Source organism: Dipodomys ordii, unplaced genomic scaffold, assembly GCF_000151885.1.
Source record: "Dipodomys ordii isolate 6190 unplaced genomic scaffold, Dord_2.0 Scaffold207, whole genome shotgun sequence".
In the NCBI taxonomy this organism is placed as follows: Eukaryota; Metazoa; Chordata; class Mammalia; order Rodentia; family Heteromyidae; genus Dipodomys; species Dipodomys ordii.
The window spans coordinates 1,689,366-1,711,383 of NW_012267423.1; the positions used below are offsets into that span (position 1 = coordinate 1,689,366).

The window sequence follows — 22,018 nt, forward strand, 5'->3', positions numbered from 1 at the left end:
ATTCTAGATATATTCTTGTTTTTACACATCAGAAATCAAAGGATAATTCTGTAAACCATAGTATTTGACTGGACTAAGAAAGGAGAATTCTTTAAACTAATGTGATGAAGAACTTCAGGTTTAAGTTTTCATCTTGCTAGGTCCTGAGTACTTCAGGAAGTATCTTACATTCATGAGTCTGTTTCATCCTCCCAACCCAACTAGAAGACATCGATGTTCATCTGTATCAGACGCTGGAGATGAACTATCTCATGGTTGCACAATTGAGCAGGTAGAAAAGCTTTGAGTCGAATTCAGAGCCTAGACATTTGGCCACTAAACAAGACAAGTAAGAGGACAAGCAGCCTCTACACCATGGTTGGGTCAGCACCTTTTTAAAAATTAGAGGCCTTTGCATTACATATACTGCTGTTTCTGTCACATGAGGTGCTTGCAGTGGGCATCATCCTGTCATTGTTGTGCATGTATATAATGTACTTTGATTATATTCACACCCCTCATTACCCTCTCTTGTTCCCACTCCCTCCCACTAGTCCCCTTGCCCTTACCAATAACCACCTTTTAATTTCTTTTTTTTCCTTAGTCTAAATTCCATCTTTAACTGTTAATTTTTTGTGTGTTTTTGCTTTTTCTTTCTTATTCCAACTTAGGGACTCCAAACACCCCTGACTGGGTCTTACTCTTCCAGAACACCATTAGTTAAGATTATTCAAACTTGAATTTCAAAGGAATATTTCCTTTGTTCCATTTGTCACACCAAGGAATTGGGAACAGCTGGATGTCAGGATGCGCGTGGTTGCCATAGTAATATTACTCTGCTTTTGCAAAGCTGCTGAGCTACGCAAGGCCAGCCCTGCTGGTTTGAGAAATCGAATAAATCACAGCCGGGCAGGTGGGGGCTGGAGAGGCTCCAACCCAGTCAAACGCTATGCACCAGGCCTTCCCTGTGATGTATACATGTACCTCCATGAGAAATACTTAGATTGTCAAGAGAGAAAATTAGTTTATGTGTTACCTGATTGGCCTCAAGATTTGCTGCACATGTTGTTGGCAAGAAACAGGATCCGAGTGTTAAAAAACAACATGTTTGCCAAGTTTAAAAAGCTGAAAAGTCTAGATCTGCAACAGAACGAGATCTCCAAAATTGAGAGCGACGCATTCTTTGGTTTAAACAAACTCACGACCCTTTTGCTGCAGCACAACCAGATCAAAGTCTTGACTGAAGAGGTGTTCATTTATACACCTCTGCTTAGCTACCTGAGACTTTACGACAACCCATGGCACTGTATTTGTGAGATAGAAACCCTCGTCTCAATGTTGCAGATTCCAAGGAATCGGAATCTGGGGAACTATGCCAAGTGCAAAAGCCCACAAGAACTAAAAAATAAAAAACTGATGCAGCTAAAGTCTGAAGAATTATGTAATGAAGAAGAAAAGGAACAACTGGACCCAAAATCCCAAGTCTCAGGGAGGCCCCCAGTCATCAGGCCTGAAGCAGACTCGACCCTGTGCCACAACTATGTGTTTCCCATACAGACACTGGATTGCAAAAAGAAAGGTTGGTATGTTTCCCTTTTTTTTGTTCATTTTCCTGGACTGTTTAAAATGCTCTTTGAGGCTTATACCCCTCCATACATTCCATCATGCTTTGGAATTTCTCATACTAGTGCCAGAAATCTTTCCCCTGGGGGCAATGGGATCTATTCCAAGTTCTTCTGGCCTCCAGCCCATGATGGTTGGTGATTATGTGACCGTAGAGGAGGACAGGAAATATCCTCAGCAGAGACAGAAACTTGAGTCCTACACATTTGTTCCTAGCAAGCTGTAGCTTTAAGAAATTCCTAATTTGTGGTGTGTGTGTGTGTGCGTGAGTGAGTAGAGTGAGTAGAGCCACAGCTCTACTTGCAGCATTTTTGTGTGTAGGTGTTCATTGGAGATAAGAGTCTCATGGACTGTCTTGCCCAGGCTGGCTTTTGAACCACAATCCTCAGATGTCCGCCACCTGAGTACCCAAGATTAAGGCTTAAGCCACTGATACTGGCCAGAAATTCCTAATTTCTCTTAAACTCTATTTGAATTATATGGATAAGCCAGTAGGTGTGAAAATATATGCAAATACCCCCTATACACCTTGACTTGCCCTCATAAAAGGTAAAAGATACTATGCATCTGGGAGAGACAACTTTAAGGAAAACTCATGCAGAAACAAGACAGGGGTGTATACTCTGAGAGGGGGGAGGAGGGAAGGGAAGGGTAAGAGGTATATTAGTAGTGCATCTGTATTTCATAACCCTTAGCTACAAGTTTTAATAAATACTTGCTAGCATCCTACATCCTAATGATTCCCAAGGTATCAAAACTAAAAGAAAAAAATTAAAGGGCTACACTTAAAATATTCAATCCAAGAGCTCTAAGACTAAGGAAAATCTATTACCTGCAAATAATTATTATTTTCCCATCTCACACAATCTTGTGCTAGTGATGAACAAGCTTTACATACACAGGATGAAGTCCTGGACTAAGTAAACAGATGGGAGATTTTAAGAAGGCTCTTAACATATTAGCAAAGATTGATGATTCAAATGTCCGCCAAGAACTGCAATTTGCTCTATGATAACAGGCCATACGACAGTGTCTATGTATTTCATTTCTGGCCTGATTTAATAATTGGTAGTATTAAAGCCAGATGTCATTAGATTAATGTCATATAGAACCTGGTATCATTTCTGTACATCCATTTTGGAAGGTTGTGATTTATTTTGTTTCCATGTGGGAAAGGGAAAGGGAAAATTAAAAAAGCCCTAACAGCCTCCTCCTACCCAGAAGAACAGAAGGCTGGAGAGTCAGGCAACCCAAAGCAGAAGTCAATTAGTTCATTTTTCAGCAAAGATATACTCAAGCCTTTCCATTTTCTCCTTTATTCTGAAGGTGGAACCTGCTGGTCAGGTCCCACTAAAGCCATGTGCTGAGGACTGTTTACTAAATAACATGCCCTTTGAACTGCATGGAATTCCATGTTATGCTAGAGCAATTCCAGCCTCATAAACTGGGACATTTTGTGCTAGCTCCTCTGAATTAGGGACAAACTACTTATTAACTGAAAATCAACAATGCTACAGATACATGCCCCGTCCCCCACCCCCGACAAATGTTATCCACAACATTTAGGATGCCAATGGAATCTCAATATATAGGAAAACTGAGGCTCAAGAGAGGTCACTCTCTTAGCCAAGACCTCATTGATAAATGGCAAAGCTGAGTCAGGGCCAATGAATTTGCCACTTCAACCTGCTGTCTTTCAGAGTTAATAAGACCATGTTCTAACTGCTGTTCTAACAAGCAAGCATCAGAGGAGTCCAGAAGACTCAGTAGATGCAGTTTCCTTGTAGCAAGATTGAGAGGAATTTCCTTGGTATCATTATGCAGAGTAGGGCTACAGGATGAAGATGCTTTAGTGGAACTGCCTTTGTAATGCTTAGATTTAAACCTGGAATTTCACATTTTTTTGAACAAATAGGAAGTGACTGTCCTAAAATTAGGCTCCTATACTTGATATCCCTGAGGACCTGGCCTTTGAACTTGCTCCAAGGAGTCAAAGAAAACTAAGTAGGATTAAGTTAATTAATTTTCTGAGAAAAATATCATCTGCACAAAATTTAAGACTTCTTCAGCTACACTACACTATTCTCTATGAAGGAATAACAGTATGTTATCTCTTTTTTTTAAAGTAGCTCTATACTGTTGGGCTTTTACCTCTTCTGATGAGTCTTGTTTCTTTCTTTTTTTCAATGATTAACAAAATTTATTATGTGAAAGAAATGATATGACATAACTCATGAAAGTGAAATTGTTGCAAACAGAAAATACAAAGCCATTTCTTCCTAAATTAGGGGGGAAATTTTTCTGTAATAAATCTGGTGATGAGTCTATTTCTGCTTTTGTCTTTTTTCCATATTTTTTTCTTTTTCCCTTGGCAATCATCAACTTAAAAAATTGTTCCCTTCTTTCCTCAACTGATTGTCTGAATATAATCTTCCATAAATGTCTCACAAATTAATTTTAAAATGTGTGACTTAAGCCCAGTACTGGTAGCTCACACCTCTAATCCTAGCTACTCAGGAGGCTGAGATATGAGGATCATGGTTGGAAGTCAGCCTGGGTAAGAAAGTCTGTGAGACTATTATCTCCAATAAACTGCTTAGAAAAAGCCAAAAGTGGGGCTGTGACTCCAATGGTAGAGCACTAGCCTTGAGCACAAAGATGCTCGGGATCAGAGCCCAGGCCCTGAGTTCAAGCCACAGGACTGGCAAACAATTAAATAAATAAATGAAGTGATTTACCAGAATATACTGTTTGTATGTTAGTATATATGTTAGGTCATATCTCAAAGGTTAATATAAATTCCTCTCCATATTGGCAACTGTGTAATTCAGAGCCTATACTTCCATGCTTTGAATATATTTTTATTTTTAATTGACACACAGTGACTACACATATAAATGGGGCAGATTTCAGTAATATATGCAATGTAAAATAATCCATAACTTCAGGCACTCACTAAATCTATGTATTTGGAACATTCAAAATAATTTGAGGGGATGAATGACACTGAAATATGTAACTGTAACCCTTCTGTACATCATTCTACAATATTTTTTTGCCAATCCTGGAGCTTGAACTCAGGGCCTGGCCACTGTCCCTGAGCTTCTTTTGCTCAAGGCTAGCACTCTACCACTTGAACCATAGTGCCATTTCTGATTTGTTCTGTTTATGTGGTACTGAGGAATGGAACCCAGGACTTCATTCATGCTATGCAAGTACTCTACTACTAAGCCACATTCCCACCCCTACAATAAATTTTTTAAATCTTCCCTATTAGCTATTTTGAAATATAAAATTATTTGTTGACAATCATAGCTATTCTTCTATGCTACAGATCATTGGAAGCTATTCCTCTACATCACCTGCACCTGTGTATCTGTCAATCTTTTTTTCTCCATCATCACAATCACCATCCTTCCAAGGCATGGCAGAATTATACTCTAGATTATAATGTGAAGAATAATTTTGTTTCTTTTTAATCAACATAAATGGCTGTGGTTAACAGAAACATATTGCTTCTTTTGGTCATTTGGGATTTTTTTGTTTCACTGTTAATTTTTATTTTAATTTATATTATTCATTCTAATAAGCAAAGGTCTGGTCTACTAAACTTTCTTGGGTAATGCCTGACCCAGGGTTATGTGCTTTAGACTAATGATATTAACTGGGTTGCCTTTCTTAGCTCTTTCAAAGCTTTAAAAATGAAAATACATAGAAGTTGAAAACCAGGGCTAGAATTAAAATATGACAAACTGATGTTCATCCCACTCTAGGTTTCCTTATTCCATTCTATAAATAGCTAACAAATGTCAAATATTATACATCAATGCCTAGCAGTATTCATCATTAGCTCCTTACAGGAAAGTATAAATATTTTGTATTATTATGCTTTACTTGTTAGTAATGTATAATATGTATAAAATGTATATTCTGTAGTTGTTAGATTCTACATGGTATCTAAGGAAGCCTTAAGCATGTCATTAAGAGAGGGACTTGCAGGGCTGGGAAGGTGGCTCAGTGGTAGAGTGTTTGCCTTGCATGCATGAGGCCCTGGGCTCGATTCCTCAGCACCACATAAGCAAAAAGAAAAAAGCCGGAAGTGGCACTGTGGCTCAAGTGGTAGAGCACTAGCCTTGAGCTAAAGAGCTGAGGGACAGTGCCCGGGCCCAGAGTTCAGGCCCCCACGACCGGACCCAAAAAAAAAAAGAGAGGGACTTGCAGTAATACTAATGAATAAAAGCTACCACCTAAATGCTCAGTGGCTATGAAATGTTATGGCTTTTACAGATTATCACTTCTCATAATTCTAAAAATGCTATTATGCTGAGTGCCATGGCTGAGATCTGAGCCTTGACAGCAAAGTCCATGAGACTTTTATCACCAATTAGCCAACCAAGCAACAAAAAGGCCAGAAGTGGAACTGTGCTCAAGTGGTAGTGCACTAGTCTTGAGCAAGGATAGCACCCAGGTCTTGAGTTCAAGCCCCAGGACATGCACGCATGCGCATACACACACACACACAGTGCTATTATACTCATTTTATAAATAATAAAATAAAGGTAGAGAGAGGTTAACTTGCCCTTCAAAGGTCACACAGGCCATGAATATTCTGGTTTCAAGTCACTGGCAACCATGCAATGTCACCTCATCTCTCAAGATCCTGGGTGTAACAATTATACACCCAGAATTATTCAAAAGAATTGACTAATGCCCACTATGCTTCCTCCCAATATTGAATCCTCCTTGAGGCTCTGTATACAAGTACCAAATATACAATCATGTACAGGGCATAACCTGGACTACTGAGTCCTGTACTCAAAATCGGAGTCTTTCCCACTGACCTGCAGTGAATCAGATGTGTGTAGGGTGCCTAACATGTGCCAGTTCAACCACATAGACCTCAAAAATGACTATTTTTGCCTTATATATCTGACAGCAAGAAAAAATAACAGCTTTATTCACTGAGAAACAGGCACTTTGCCAACAGAATTTACTCTTTCAAAGGAAATAAATGTGGACTTAGTTGAAAGGCATATGTAAGCCATATTGAAGGGAATGGATTTGCCAAAAATACATGAAAATAAGTTTTTAAACTTCTATTTACTATAGAATAAGTTATCATTTTTACTTCTAAGGTCAGGCTGGGGAGAATTATATAGGTAAATTGTCCCTAGCTGCTTCTGAAGTTCGGGGCACAATTTTTTCCCTTGGATCAAATGACAGTTAAGAGTTATTATTTGCAATAAATAGGTCCATTACTATTTCTTTCGAAACTAATTAGTTCTGAGGTTGCTGGCAACCAAGATGGCCCAGTATGTTACAAAAATGCCCCTATTTCCTCCTCAAAGTCCGTAAAATTGGATGGAGACCATGCTTCTTCCAGACAACAGTCAAGCAGATACAGTATATGTTGTGTTTATCAAGAATTTCAAGTAGCAGTAAATATAAAATATAAATACCATGTGGAACCTGGTCTAGAAATGACCACATGGATGAAATTTGACTTTTAGTATGGAAAATATTCCTTATTTTAATCTTTATAAAAAATAACCATCCTTTGCATCAGTATTTGTAATTTTCATTCAAGTTCTAAGATAAAAGAATCAAAGAAATGTTTTTATTCATTAATTAAACAAATGAGGTTCACTTATGGCTTTCTAATCTACACTAGTAAATGCTTTGGTTTGCAGTTCCCATTACTATTTGTGGATCCTATTTTTATCCAAAGATGCTGCTAACAACTCCAAAATTGGTTCCATAATTCACTTTTGTCCCAACACCCATAGGTCTGCCACATTGCCCAAGCTGGATTTCTGGGTATTCTTATGAACATTTTTTTCAACCCATTTATTTGTGGTCAACCCACTTTTTAGCTTGTCTTATAGTGGTTGCTCTGTCATCCACCCTCTTGTCCAGACCAGATATGGGTTTGGAAAGCAAATCCTAGTAAACAGGCTCATTTCTAGAATGAAGGAGGTGCTGCAGCCTTTAGTAACTTCTTATGGCCTAGTGAAGGCTCTGGCTTTCATTTATAAGATGGAAAGCCACTGGAGGATTCTTTCATCAAAAAACCATGTGGTCTGACTGTGTGTTCATAAAATTGAACAGGCTTAGCACCCCACTGGACTCATCCACTCAAGAAGTGATGGTAGCTTGTAGGATCCTGGATATTTTGAAGTAAAAAGGCTACTCTTTTCAAGCCTTTTATAAGAAGATGCTATAGCCATTTTCAACAATCATCCCAAATTCTAAATGATAAGAAATTATGTCTTCTATCTGTTCTCAGATCCCAATTATCCATTATTTCTGAATATTGCTAGGATTTTCTTGCTGACATGTAGTGCTCAAAACAATATAACTCCTGCTGTCCTAAAGGGAGAATTACCTCACTGTTAAAACATTATAATTAATTTCAAATCTTGAGAGCATTTCCTTTTCAATATATTGGCAGACACAACTCTAGATCAATTAGAACAATGTTACCAGAATATAGAGATAATGTAACCCTCAAATTTCAAAGTACTCAACAAACATTTAATGAGAGCTAACTATTTATCATATATTAGTTATCTATTGCTATGTAACAAACCATATCCAAACTCAGCAGCTTAAGATAATCTCCATTTCTATGGGCCAGGAAACCCAATAAGGCTGATCTGGTCCTGTGCTTTAGGATCTCTGTCAAGGCTGCAATCAAAGTATGGACTAGAACTTCAGGCTATGATCACATCCAAAGGCTTAACTAGGAAACTGTGTTCTTGTAAACTTATGTGGTATAGGCAGGATTCAGTCATTCAGGACTGTCTGGACTATGAACCTCAGTTTCTTCTTGGCTTTTGGGTACTTTTCATTATTGTCTGGGCTGGACTGGACTTTGATACTCCTAGTCACACTAGCTAAGATAACAAAATGACAGATGTTTCTGTTTAGATGGGCCAGGCTCTAGAGTAGCTATGGCAAGAGCCATAGCTCATGTAGTGTTTATTATAGTATTTAGAACTGAAGCATATGGATGTTATAATCCTATCAAAAAAGGAGAGCAAGCTAGTGTTAATGGCTCTCTCCTGTGATCCTAGCTAATCAGGAGGCTGAGCCCTGAAGGACTGAGGATCAAAGCCAATCATGGCAGAAAAGCCTGTAGACTCCATCCCCAGTGAACTAGCAAAAATGGTGTATATAATTGAGCTCCAGTGGCTCATGCCTGTAACCCTAGATAGTCAGGGACTGAGATCTGAGGATCATGCTTTGAAGCTAGCCTAGGCAGAGTAGTCCATAAGACTCTTATCTCCAATTAACCACCAGAAAACCGGAAGTGGTGCTGTGACTTGAAGTGGTAGAGTGGTAGCCTTGAGCAAAAAAGCTCAGGGACAGCACCCAGGTCTTGAATTCAAGCCCCACGACTGACAAAAAATGCTGGAGGCTGGGAAGGTGGCTCAGTGGTAGAGTGCTTGCCTTGCATGCATGAGGCCCTGGGTTCGATTCCTCAGCACCACATAAGCAGAAAAAGCCAGAAGTGGTGCTATGGCTCAAGTGGTAGAGCACTAGCCTTGAGCTGAAGAGCTGAGGGACAGCGCCTAGGTCCAGAGTTCAAGCCCTACAACTGGCAAAAAGAAAGAAAAAAATGCTGGACTGGAGGCAAGGCTCACATGGTAGAGTGCCAACTGTAAACAAGAAAGTGGAAGTGGAAGGCACTGAGTTCAAGCCCCAGTACTGACACCAAAAAAAGAAGAAAAAAGAGGAAGGGGGAATGAAAGTGGGATGGGGAGAAGAAAGAAAGGAGAGGAGGAAGAGGAGAAAGCAAATTCAATCACATAATGAATAAAAAATAAACATCTGATAGCATCCTAATAATTACATGCCTTCTAAGCCATTAACAAGAGAGTAAACAATAAATCTGAGTCACTACGATTGTGAATATACCAGGGGCTCTGAAATAATCAATTCTAGATATAGTTAGAATTTTTTAAATTAATATTTGGTATCCTTAATTTGATTATTCTGTACCAAAAAGGGCACTGTGGATAAATGAACATAATTCCCAGTTCTAAGCATTTTTATTTCTTCAGAAAGACTTTGGGTAGTGTTATTTCTTAGATGTAAATTAATCTTGACATTTTATTATTGCTTCAAATTTTCCTTCATGGGAACAAGTTTGTTTCTCTTCACAGGCTGCAACTGCTCTGTTTAAAACTAAGTAAGAGGGACTGGGAAGGTGGCTCAGTGGTAGAGTGCTTGCCTCTCATGCATGAGGCCCTGGGTTTGATTCCTCAGCACCACACAAGCAGAAAAAAAGCTGGAAATGGTGCTGTGGCTCAAGTGGTAGGGCACTAGCCTTGAACTGAAGAGCTGAGGGACAGTGCCCAAGCCCAGAGTTCAGGCCCCATGACCAGCAAAAAAAAAAAAACAAAAACAAAAAAAACTAAGAGTTCAAAATATTTCGCTAAAGATTACAAGACAGAGCAAGTATTATACTAAAATATAAAACAGACATGGCTCATGTATTTTGAAAAGTATGATTAAAGGTAGAAAAAATGTACAGTAAATAATAAAATTAAATGAACCTTGTTTCTGCAACTTGGGTTCCTCCTATAGGGGTTTTTCCTATATTACTATTAAGAATAGCTTGTTACAATTGCTGTCTGAGAAGCCTGTTTACTGCTGTACTGGAAGAAGCAGGGAGGGGTGCGATACAAATGGCATTAAAGATTCAGGAATTAAGTGGTGAAGAAGACAAGCCAGGGCAGTAGGTCGAGACTCCGCTTGAATTTTAGCATCCAAGGAAAGAAAGAAACAAGTCTCCTCTGCCATTTGAGTTTTGTAGCCTATAAATTTATTTTACATGGCTGAAATAAATAGAAAATCTTACAAGTAAACAACTATATTTTAAATGACTTTTATTAAAATAAACAAAGATCCATAGATAAGTATTTCTATATATTTCTGGAGATATCTATATATAATTGCCCTGTAATTAGGTACTGTTGTTAATCTCTTACTGCTTACTGTTTCTGAATTAAATATTACCATAATATTGTATAAGAAATGCAATGTGTATAGGGATAGGCGGTATCTGAGGTGTCAAGTATCCTCTGGGCGTTATGAAGTACTCTTCCTCAGGATAAAGGAGGATTATTGTAATGCTTGAGATCAAGAAGGCCAAAGGTTGGTTTGTTTTTCAGAATAGAGGGACATGAGTTTGTTGGCAGAGTGAGCCTAAAAAGATGAATGGATGAAAGGAGAATGTAGCAAAAGAATAATCCTGCAGCAGGGGGGCCGGTGGCTCACGCCTGTAATCCTAGCTACTCAGGAGGCTGAGATCTGAGGATCATGGTTCAAAGCCAGCCCGGGCAGGAAAGTCTGTGAGACTCATCTCCAATAAACCACCAGAAAACCGGAAGTGGCGCTGAAGCTCAAGTGGTAGAGCACTAGCCTTGAGCTGAAGAGCTGAGGGACAGCGCCCAAGCCCAGAGTTCAAGGCCCATGACTGACCAAAAAAAGAAGACGAATCTTGCAAACTCCTCAGAAGTGGGAGGAGAATGGAATATACTTTTCCATAGTTAGGCCTTAGAGGTTTCATGTTGGCTTTTTTCCCCCAAATGCTTTGTTGATAATTGTAGGGGAGCCAGGATTGACAACATCCAACCCCCTCCCTTGCAGCTTCCCACCCAAGTGGCACAGTAAGCTTGACCTTCCTTTTGATTTCCTGCCCCTGCAGCTGGGGACTGTCTCTGAACAATGTGTGAGACCCCTCCCTCAAGGGCCAATGCCCTTGATCCCTGGGCTTTGAGAGATTTCAGCCCATGCTGAGTATCACTTTTCTTTGGCTTTGGATACTCTTTACCCCCTTTAAAAGCTGATATTTCAACCACACAGGTTTAAAGGCCAAGAGAAAATGCATAAATGCAAATGAGAAGATAACCTTAATACTATTAATTTTTCCAGAGCTGAAGAAAGTTCCTAACAACATTCCTCCAGATATTGTTAAACTTGATTTGTCTTACAATAAAATCAAGCAACTTCGACCCAAGGAATTTGAAGATGTTCATGAGCTAAAGAAATTAAACCTCTGCAGCAATGGCATTGAATTCATAGATCCTGGTAAGTCCTGCTGTACAGATTCATAAATAGTTGATGAGAGTCTTGTGCGTTGTTATTTTGTGTCAACATTTAAAGTAAACATATTTGTTTTTTTAAAAAAACTAAGCTAAACCAAAGAAGTGTGAATTTTAATAAACATGACACTTAAATTAGCACTCAGAGAAATATTTGCCAAAACACTGCCTTATGGAGTACGTGAGACGGTATTTAGTCCTTAGTGTATCTTGAGGATTGGTTCCAGGAGCCCTCTTGGACACCAAAATCCAGATGTTCAAGTCCTTTACATGAAATAGCATAGTATTTGCATATAATACATTCCTCTCCGATACTTTAAATCATCTCTAAGTTACTTATAATCCTTAATACAAAGATACAGTGCAAATGCTATGTAAATAGTTGGTAGACTGCGTTGTTTAGGAAACACTAATAAGTAAATGATCTGTCCAGTACAGACTTTTTTAAAAAATATTTTTTTCTTTTTTTCAAATGTTTTTTAATCTGTAGTTGGTTGAATCTGAAAATACACAACCCATAGATACAGAACCCTGATTATATAGTCCTAAGCAATATTTCCCCTCTCGCTCCATCCGTTTTATTTTTCTTGGAGGTACTGAGGTTTAAATTAAGGGTTTGTGTTTGCTAAGCAAGCACTCAACCACTTTAGCCACACACCAGCCTTTTTGCTTTAGTTTTCAGATATGGTCTTATGTTCTTTCTCTGTTGTTCGGATGACAAGTTTGTGCCACCACACCCAGTTTATAGGTTGAGAAAGTACTTACTATGTCATTTGGCACTTTTTTGGTATATCCCATGGAACAAAAAGTATCTGAGTACTTGATACAAAGCAAGCAAAGGGAGCTAAGGAATTTTTAAATGAAAGAGCTATCATATTTCAGGGTCTTTGAAATAAAGCAGTCCCAAAGTAGATTTACTTTAATGAATTATACAATTAAGTATGCAAATACAGGGAGAGGTGCCAGACTTTAAAAGGCATGAATAACAATTTCACAAAATGCCAGGCATTATTGTGGGGAGAAGGGAAAGAAGCCATCCTACTAGAGTTGAACCTTCTTTAAGAATGTAACTTAGCTTTTTCAAGTGTCTGCCTACTTATGGTTTAATTAACAACGATAACACTTTAAAAGTAAAATCTAGGAATGTTTATATATGTTTTCAACCTGCTGGGCTAAGTTGTTTTAAGAAAAGTAAATCTGCATCAACATCAACTAACAGAATTTTAGCTAATAGAAAAAAAATTAATGCTATGTCTTTAGAACTGTCATCACAAGAGTGGACCTTTCCTCTCTCAATTGCAAGATGTGCTTTGTGCCAAAATACAAAGTAGTCTTTTAAAAAAAGAAATTGGGTTTGGTCCTAGAACAAATGATATAAAATTAGTTAATGGTATTGGTCTAACAGCATTCCAAATTTAAAATAACGATACTATATTCTAATGAGGTTGTTTTGGAACTGTAATGAGAAAATGTTAGAAATAGAAACAGAATATTTGAAATCAGGATTGAGCTGTAAATTCTAGAGTGTCTGGCTAGTCCACATCAACTAAAGTAGGAACAATGTACATACAGATTTCTTTGCTCTTGGAAAAGGGGGAAAAACAACTTCTTTTGTTATGTGTTTGGTATTTGGATAATATCCAGCCTCCAACAAAATCAAATACACATGGATTCAAAACTGATAGCTACCATAGCTTACCCAAACACAACCAGATGTTTTCAGATTGTTGGCAGAAAGTATTTGGTTTTGAAGTCTACAAGAATAGAATGATTTCCCTCAAACTGGGAAAAGATTTTCTAGGCATTTTTAGAACTGATATCCCAGGAAGCTCTCAACTCACCACCAGGAACATTTTTCTTTTTACTTTTTTATCTGCACTATTGTCTTACATTGATATCTCTTCTTTATTGACATTTCTTTTGTGGTATCTTTCCAATAAATATAAAATATGTACCAGAAAATACATAATAATTTTTGGCAGTACTAGAGATTGAACTCAGGGCCTTCTGCTTGCTAGGCAAGCACTCTACCATTTGAGCCACATCTTCAATCAGAGATTACATTGTTTTAGAGCTATTTTAAATTTTATTTTTCAAATAAAATACTGTACTTATCAACCTAATCAAAGGGAAAACATTATTTAAACAATAATAAACTTGGAGGCAACAATACCTTGCTCATGTAATTGTAACCCCTCTGTACGGTATTTTCACAATTAAAAAAAACTAAAAAATAAAAAATAAACTTATAATAAACAACAATAAACCAGAAATTTTACATGGCAAATGTATACAGTGGAGAAATATAACTAAAAATAAAATCTCCCAATGCAAAAATCTCTCTACAGAAGTAACGGAGAAAGAACACATTGTCTTTACTGAAGCAATGTATCTGAGAGTGATACAAAGCACAGAAAATCACTACATATTCCAAAGATAGAAAGAAATTTCACCACCACAACCACAGATACTACCTATCCAACACATTTTCAGTGCCCAAATGAGAGAACTGGGCAATGCATTTGTCATGCATCTCTCCTCTAAACTTACCTTGTTACTAGAGTGACCATCTGAGTTAGCTCCTTGGCTTTAGCTAGAGGAAACTTACTTAAATCTTTAGGGCAGGAGGTGTTGGAGGTGGTGTTTTTGTTTTTGTTTTATTTCCTGTGCCAGTCCTGGTGTTTGAGCTCAATCCTGGGCACTGTCCCTGTACTTTTCTCTTCAAGGCAAGGCTAACATTCTACACTTGAGTCATAGCTCAACTTCTAGCTTTTTGGTGATGAATTAATTGGAATTAAAAGTTGTACATAGAAGCTTTCCTACCCAGGGTGGCTTCCAACCCCAATCCTCAGACCTCAGCCTCCTGAGTCGCTAGCATTAGAGGCGTTAGAGCTGTTAGTTTCCAAAAAAGTCAGGCTTCTACTCTCACACAAAAGCTGGGGATGGAACCCTAGCTCCCTAGGGGCTTATATGTCAGCGCTGGCTCCCAGGTCCTGGGTAAAGGCGTTTCTGGGTTGACAAATCATCTATCCAGTCTTCAAAAAGATTAAGGACATTTCAAAGAGTAGAGAAAGTACTAATAGTGACAAGTTTTCTAGAGTAAACTCTGAGAAAAATAAAGGAAGAGAAATCTCTTCCTTTGGTGTCAATGGGGAGAATTAATCCCTTTATTTTTAATGCATATTCATGCTTATTATGCAGCATATGCATCTGTATAACTCTTACTCATTGGTTTAATAATATTTCTTCTGTCTAGCTGCTTTTTCAGGGCTGACACATTTGGAAGAGCTAGATTTATCAAACAACAGTCTGCAAAATTTCGACTATGGAGTGTTAGAAGACTTGTATTTTTTGAAACTTTTATGGCTCAGAGATAACCCTTGGAGATGTGACTACAACATCCACTACCTCTATTACTGGCTAAAACACCACTACAATGTCCATTATAGTGGTCTGGAATGCAAAATGCCGGAGGAATACAAAGGATGGTCTGTGGGCAAGTACGTTCGGAGTTACTATGAAGAATGTCCCAAAGACAAGTTACCAGCATACCCTGAGGCATTTGACCAGGATACAGATGATTATGAATGGGAAAAAATAAGTAAGGATCACACAGCCAAGAAGCAAAGTGTGCGCATCACCATAGTGGGATAATTTAGCAACAGTTCTAATTGCAACTAGTTTGGGACTTGCTATGTTGGTGTCAGAAAACTGTGTGTTTACATTTTGATTGACTGTGTTGCCTATTTATGCAGAGTTACCCAGCTATGAGAGGCTTGTTTCTAATTGTTTTGTGTGTAATCAAGAAAATGCTGTCATCTTGCTTGCCTGTCGTCTCAAGCCATCTGGAGACACACAATCCCACACTGGTAACCTGAAGCTGGGTCCTAAAGATGGCATTCTAATTTTGAAATGTTCTGTATAAACACTTTTTAAAACTGCTTTTTGAAAACAATAAAACCTTGATTCATTTATCTATGCCTTTTACTAGCTCTTTGTACACACCTAAAGATGAGAAAATTTAAACAGATAAAGATGCTTAGTTGTAATAAAGTGTCATTCCTTCCTGCTTTTATTCAGTAAGTCAATTCATGCATTAAATCTTCATTTCTGACATATACACATATATATGTGTATATATATATATATATATGCATCCCTACATTATTTACTGTGAGGCATCCAACAAAACTGTTAACTTTTATGTGTTGTCAGAGAGATGTAACAAATTCATTTATTATGTCCAGAAATCTTAGAGTGGAATACTAAAGACATGGAACCGCCTCAATATTTGGTAAAGAAACCAGAGCGTGATCAGTAAGAAGGCAAGAGATGCACCCAGATCACTCCAGAAAGGATTCTGGAGTAGAATGAGGAAATTTAATCTGATTCAGAGAATGGTCCCAGTTGTTCTCTGGTTTACTTTTTTAGAGGCTGATTAAGATTTAATTGGTTAATTTTTTTTAATATCCAATATCACCCCTAGGGATCTAATTGGAAGTAAAGAGCACATTGAAACAGAATTAATCCAAAAGTAAATCAGCTGGAGCTACAAATGTCTCTCAGGGCCTTGGTTTAAGTATGTTTTGAGAGCTTAAGAGTCTCTCCTTTTCTGTATTTATACTTTTTGAAGAAACCACAGTTGGTTTCTGATGGAATAAAGTAGACTCTTCCCTTTCTACCAAATTTTACTTCTTGGTTACTCTAATAACTTGCTTTGGGGCTTTTCTTATGTTCAATAAATGATGCAGTTCAGGAGACTAAAAAAATAGTAAGTATTCTCCATGCTAGTAAAAAGTATGATAATCCTGAGATCTACATATGAACAAAAATCTAATCTTTGAGTAATTTAAATGTTTTTAGAACTTTCTTGCTAAATCTAAGATTGTCTGATGTTTCTTAAGTAAACAAGATTTACTATAAGCTGGGATCTCAAAGTCCTAAGCTTATTTTCTCTGACCCTAATGTCTGGCAATCTGGGAACTATCTAATATTCATTTACTCACAGTTCCTCCTCTGACAGTTATTCTCTGGATCAATTTATATCTGTTTCCATGAAATCTCAACAATTCCAGCAAATAAAAGCAATTTAGTAATAAGAATCTACTTGCCTAAATTGTATAAACCTATTTACTCATTTCCTTTTCAACAGCTTAAGATAACAGTTTGAGGTTAACTTCCTCTTAATACCTTTACTGACACCAGGATTACAACTGTTGTATTCAGTCAGCCAAACAGCCCAAAAGATCAGCCAATATTTATCTTAATTCTAAAAAATCAGAAAAGCCATACCTATTGCTAGAAATTGTGTAATTCTAGATATATTGATAGATGAGCTGAGAGTTATAGGATAGAACAACAAAAACATCTTTAAAAATGATTTATATCTTTTACTATACTGCCAGAAATAAAACTGGTTTTATTAAATTATCAGTGGCAAATTAAAAATATCACAAAGATGAGGTCAACATAACATTTACTTCCTTTAAAAAAAAGTCTATTCAGGATTGCAAGTGTAACTGTACTAAGATTACATGTCTAGATAAATAATAAACATAACATTTTAAAAATGGCAAACCAGCTGGGCACCAGTGGCTCACACATTCTCAGAAAGTTGAGATCTAAGCATCACAGCTCAAAGCCAGCCCTGGCAGGAAAGCCTAAAAGACTATTATCTCCAATTAACTACAAAAAGTCAGAAGTGAAGCTGTGGCTCTAGTGCTAGCCTTGAGCCAAGAAGCTAATGGACAGCACCTAGGCTGTTCAATCCCCAAGGCTGACACAAAAAGAAAAAAAAGATATATCAAGAGCATGAAAAGATAACTATAGACTGGAAGGATATTTTGTTACCACATACCTGTTATCCAAAATTGCAAAACATCCTTAAAACTGAACAATAAGGAGACAACATATCAAAGACTATGAGTTGCTCCACATCATATGTCAACAGGGAAATGTTAAAACAGCAATGAGCTATCTCTACACAGTGATTAAAATGGTCCAAATCCGAGTGGGCAGAGCCCAATTTGCCTTACGTTCAGTGCGTAACCAGTCCGTGGAAGCTTTGGTGCATGATAGGGTATGACCTTGACAGTGATTGGCTCCTCTTCCTCCCCTGCCATGCCACCCACTCTTTTTTGCTTTAAAAAGGGCTGCTCTGTGTTAATAAACTAGTTTCTTCCTGCTTGACTTGAAAAAAAACATGGTCCAAATCCACACATCATGTATCAACAAGGAAATGTTAAAACAGCAATGAGATATCTCTACACACTGACTAAAATGGTCCAAATCCAGAACACTGGCAACATTAAATAAATGCTGGAGGAAATGTGGAACAGCAAGAACTCTCATTTGCTGCTGATAGATTGCAAGTTGGTACAGCCTCTCTGGAAGAGATTCCTACTTTCTTACAAAACCAAATATTCTCTTGCCCTACAATCTACCAATAGTGCTTCTTGGTACCTAAAAAGAATGGAAATCTCATGCATAAGTCTTAAATATCTCTCAAAACAGGTATAGCAGGCGTGGTTGACAGCATGTAGCACTTCTGGGAAGTGCTGAAACCTTTAGGAGGCATAGCTTAGTAGTAGGAAGTTAAGTCATTAGTGTTATGCCCTTGAAAGGGATATTGGAAACTCCCTCCTCCATGCCTCTGCTTTCTGGTCATTGTAAAGTGAACAACTTTTCTCTATGACATCTCTAGTGATACACTGTTTCACCACAGGCTCAAAAGCAACAGAATAAAGTGAAAATGGATCAAAATCTCTAGCACCATGAGCCAATGTAACCATTTCCTTCTTTCAAGTTATCATAGGTGTTTTGTCATAGCAGCAGAAAGCTCATGCAACCTATGTCCACAACAGCAACAACAACAAACTAACAAATGGATGCATAGGACAGTTTCATAATTGCCACAACTTGAAATAAACTAAAATGTTATCTAGTAGTGAACTAATAAATAAACCATGGTATTCTCCGACAAAAGGTGTTAAAAGGAAATAAGTTCTCCTGCTATGATAGGACAAAGAAGAAATTTAATTGTGTGTTACTAAGTGAAAAGAGCCTCTCTGAGGAGGCTCAAGTGGCAAAGCACTTGACTAACAAGCTTGAGCTTCTGAGTTTAAAAAGAAAAAATAAGCTACTAGTATATTATCACCATCATATGGTATGCTAGAAAAGCAAAGGAATATGGGCAATTAAAAAAGTCAGTGCTAAGACAGGCACCAGTGGCTCACACCTGTAATTCAAGCTACTCTGGAGGTTGGAACTGGAAGATCATGATTCTAGGTCAACCAAGAAAGAAGTCTGAGACTCCATTTCCAAAAAAGAACCAGCAAAATGCTGAACTGGAAATGGGGCTCAAGTAGTAGCAACAATTGGTAAGCAAACAGAAAACACGAAATTTGAGTGCAAATCCTAGTCTCAGGAAAAAAAAGGGTGGTTTCTAGGGGTTGTCAGTAAGAAAGGGGTGAATGAATAGATCCAGAAGCATTTTGGAATAAAGAAAATACTGCGTTTAAAACTATAAAGATGGATTTATATAAATATAAATTTGTTATATTCATATAATATAAAACACCAAGAATTAAAACTCATATAAACTACTGACTTTGAGTCATTATAGGATCACCAAGTGAATGGCTCTGATACGGGATAGTGATGGGCTATGCATGCATGCAGGCAGGGAATACATGGGAAATCGTTGTACCTTCTGCCCAATTTTCCTAAGAACTTTAAAAACTACTCTAAATTGGCAATGGTTTAACTAGACTGACTAGAAAGAAAACTAATATTACTTAAGTCAGAAATGCAAGGTATATTAGTGGCAATTTTTCAGAAATAAAAAGGAGAATGTTATGAACAATTATACTTAAAATAATTAGATAATCCACCTGAAACTGATAAACTCTTAGACACATCCAAACTAAAAGAAATGTAAAATAATATATCCCTTTCTAGTTAAAAGTGAATATATTTTAACTCATATATGTATTTACAAAAGAATATACATATGTAAATATATTTTAGCAAAACTGATAACATTAGGTACTTTTTAATAAGTTAATGGATGGTTTGAAGGAAATGAAAAAGATGAGTTTGCTATTTGTTGGATTTTTTAAAATAAGAACATGCCTTTGTATTATATTTCTAATAGACAAATTAATGATATACAGATAAGCAGATACTAGACAAAAACAGCAATCAAGAAGAATGGACAAAAAAATGAACTCCCAGAGCATACAATCCAGTAAGAACTAACTATATTAAACACTTTTTTTTGGTCATGTGGCTTGAACTCTGGGCCTGGGCACTGTCCCTCAGCTCTTCAGCTCAAGGCTAGCATTCTACCACTTGAGTTACAGTGCCACTTCTGGTTTTCTGAGTGGTTTATTAGAGATAAGAGTCTCACAGACTTTCCTACCCAGGCTGGCTTTGAACCATAATCCTCAGATCTCAGCCTCCTGAGGTAGGATTACAGGTGTAAGCTACCAGTGCCTGGCTTATATTACACACTGTTAAAATGGCTGCAACTAACATTCTTTGTGACTCATGTGCCATTGAGGTTTTCATGTTATTTAAACTTTTGTTTACAATTTCTATATTCATTAACTGGCATACAAGCAATCAAGACAAATAGCTATACTGAACATACTTACTGACAGCTCTCAATGTTTTTGTTCGGAGAAAAACACCATGAAAATTCAAACGTAGCACATTTAGACGCCACTTTTGCAAAGTAGACACTACACATTTCTCTGAAATGGTTTCTGATATAGAAAAATCTATCTGAAAAAGCATGAACAGAAGACATTTAGAAATAAGAAAGATCTGTTTTATGTAAAAATGTTAAATATTTTAAAGCATCAAATGCTAAAAGTTCCTCACCAGATCATTTCCAAATGGAAATGTAGACTAAGATGGATTGTACTCACAAACTGACATATTAAATTGAAAATACTTTATACAAGTTCTTAGAGATAATAAGTAAATATATATAATATATAACATATATTTTATATTTATATTGTTTATATTATTTATTTTAATTATATTTATATAATATATAATATGTATATGTCTTCTCTCTATATATTTTATATACAAATATATAAGTAAATATATATAAATAAAAGAAATCGACTAAAATGTTAGTGTGCACTATTAGAATATGCAAATTTTATAAATAAGAAATACACAATAGACTTCCAAAAATGATTTGAATTTGCCAATAAAAATATACTACATTAAGATAAAAAGTGTAACACATGTGTTGTGTATGTGTTTTACTAGAGATTAAAGACTCAAGCATACTAAGCAAGCATTCTACTTATGAGCTACATCCCTAACCCACTAATGGCTTCTCGACATCTGAAATAACATCCAATCCCCTTTGTGAATTAAAAAAATGCAAAACAGAAACAAAGAGCTATCAGGCATGAAAAATCAGAGAGAGCTAAGATAATTGTAGAGTTAAAGCTATTTGGGAATTCCATATAAGCCAATCCAACTTGTTGCCTCTTAGAATTTATCCTGCAGTTATAGTCATATATATATATAGATAGATAGATATAGATATAGACACACACATAATATGTGCGTGTATCTATATATACATATATGTGTGTATATATATGTATATATATTTAAAATGTGGAAGAAGACAGAGGCTAAAATTAGGAAAGCAACTCCATTTGCAATAACCTCAAAAAAATACCTAGGAATCAATTTAACCAAAGAAGTGAAGGCCTCTACAATGAAATTTTCAAAAATCTGAAAAAGGAAATTAAAGCAGATCTAAGGAAGTGGAAACACTTTCCATCATACTCCTGGATTGGGAGGATTAACGTTGTGAAAAGGCTATACACAAATTCAATGTAATACCCATGAATATCCCAACTTCTTTCTTTAATGAAATAGTGGAAGTAATGCAAAAATTCATATGGAACAATAAATGACCCCGAATAGCAAAAACAATACTTAGCAGGAAGAAGAGTACTGGAGGAATATCAATACCAAACTTCAAACTCTATTACAAAGTCATGGTAATAATAATAATTTTAAAAAACCATCTTAGTACTGCCACAAGAACAGGCCTGAGGACCAATGGAATAGAACTGAAGACCCAAATATGAACCTGAGGACCTGTGGCCACCTAATCTTTGACAAGGGAGCCAAAAAATAGGATGGAAGAAAGACAGCCTCTTCAACAAATGGTACTGGCAGAATTGGCTAAACATGTGTAGAAAATTAAAGTTATATCCTTATATCACCCTGCACCACAATCAATTCCAAATGGATCAAAG

The 22,018-nt window shown here is 36.9% G+C and overlaps 2 protein-coding genes across 2 annotated transcripts in view; one reads left to right on the forward strand and one right to left on the reverse strand.

Annotated features, from left to right (window-relative positions):
• The window catches only part of Fbxl13 (F-box and leucine-rich repeat protein 13), a 171,049-nt gene that overhangs the window by 82,516 nt on the left and 66,515 nt on the right, over positions 1 to 22,018 (reverse strand). Inside the window, exon 8 of the mRNA XM_013035265.1 lies at positions 20,372 to 20,501. Coding sequence (XP_012890719.1) covers positions 20,372 to 20,501 — 130 coding nt within the window. The remainder of the gene's footprint in view (positions 1 to 20,371; positions 20,502 to 22,018) is intronic.
• Lrrc17 (leucine rich repeat containing 17) lies at positions 787 to 15,688 on the forward strand. Its single transcript, XM_013035271.1, has 3 exons — positions 787 to 1,558; positions 11,545 to 11,700; positions 14,971 to 15,688. Exons 1-3 carry the CDS (start codon positions 787 to 789, stop codon positions 15,366 to 15,368), a joined length of 1,326 nt encoding a protein of 441 aa, XP_012890725.1. The 3' UTR covers positions 15,369 to 15,688.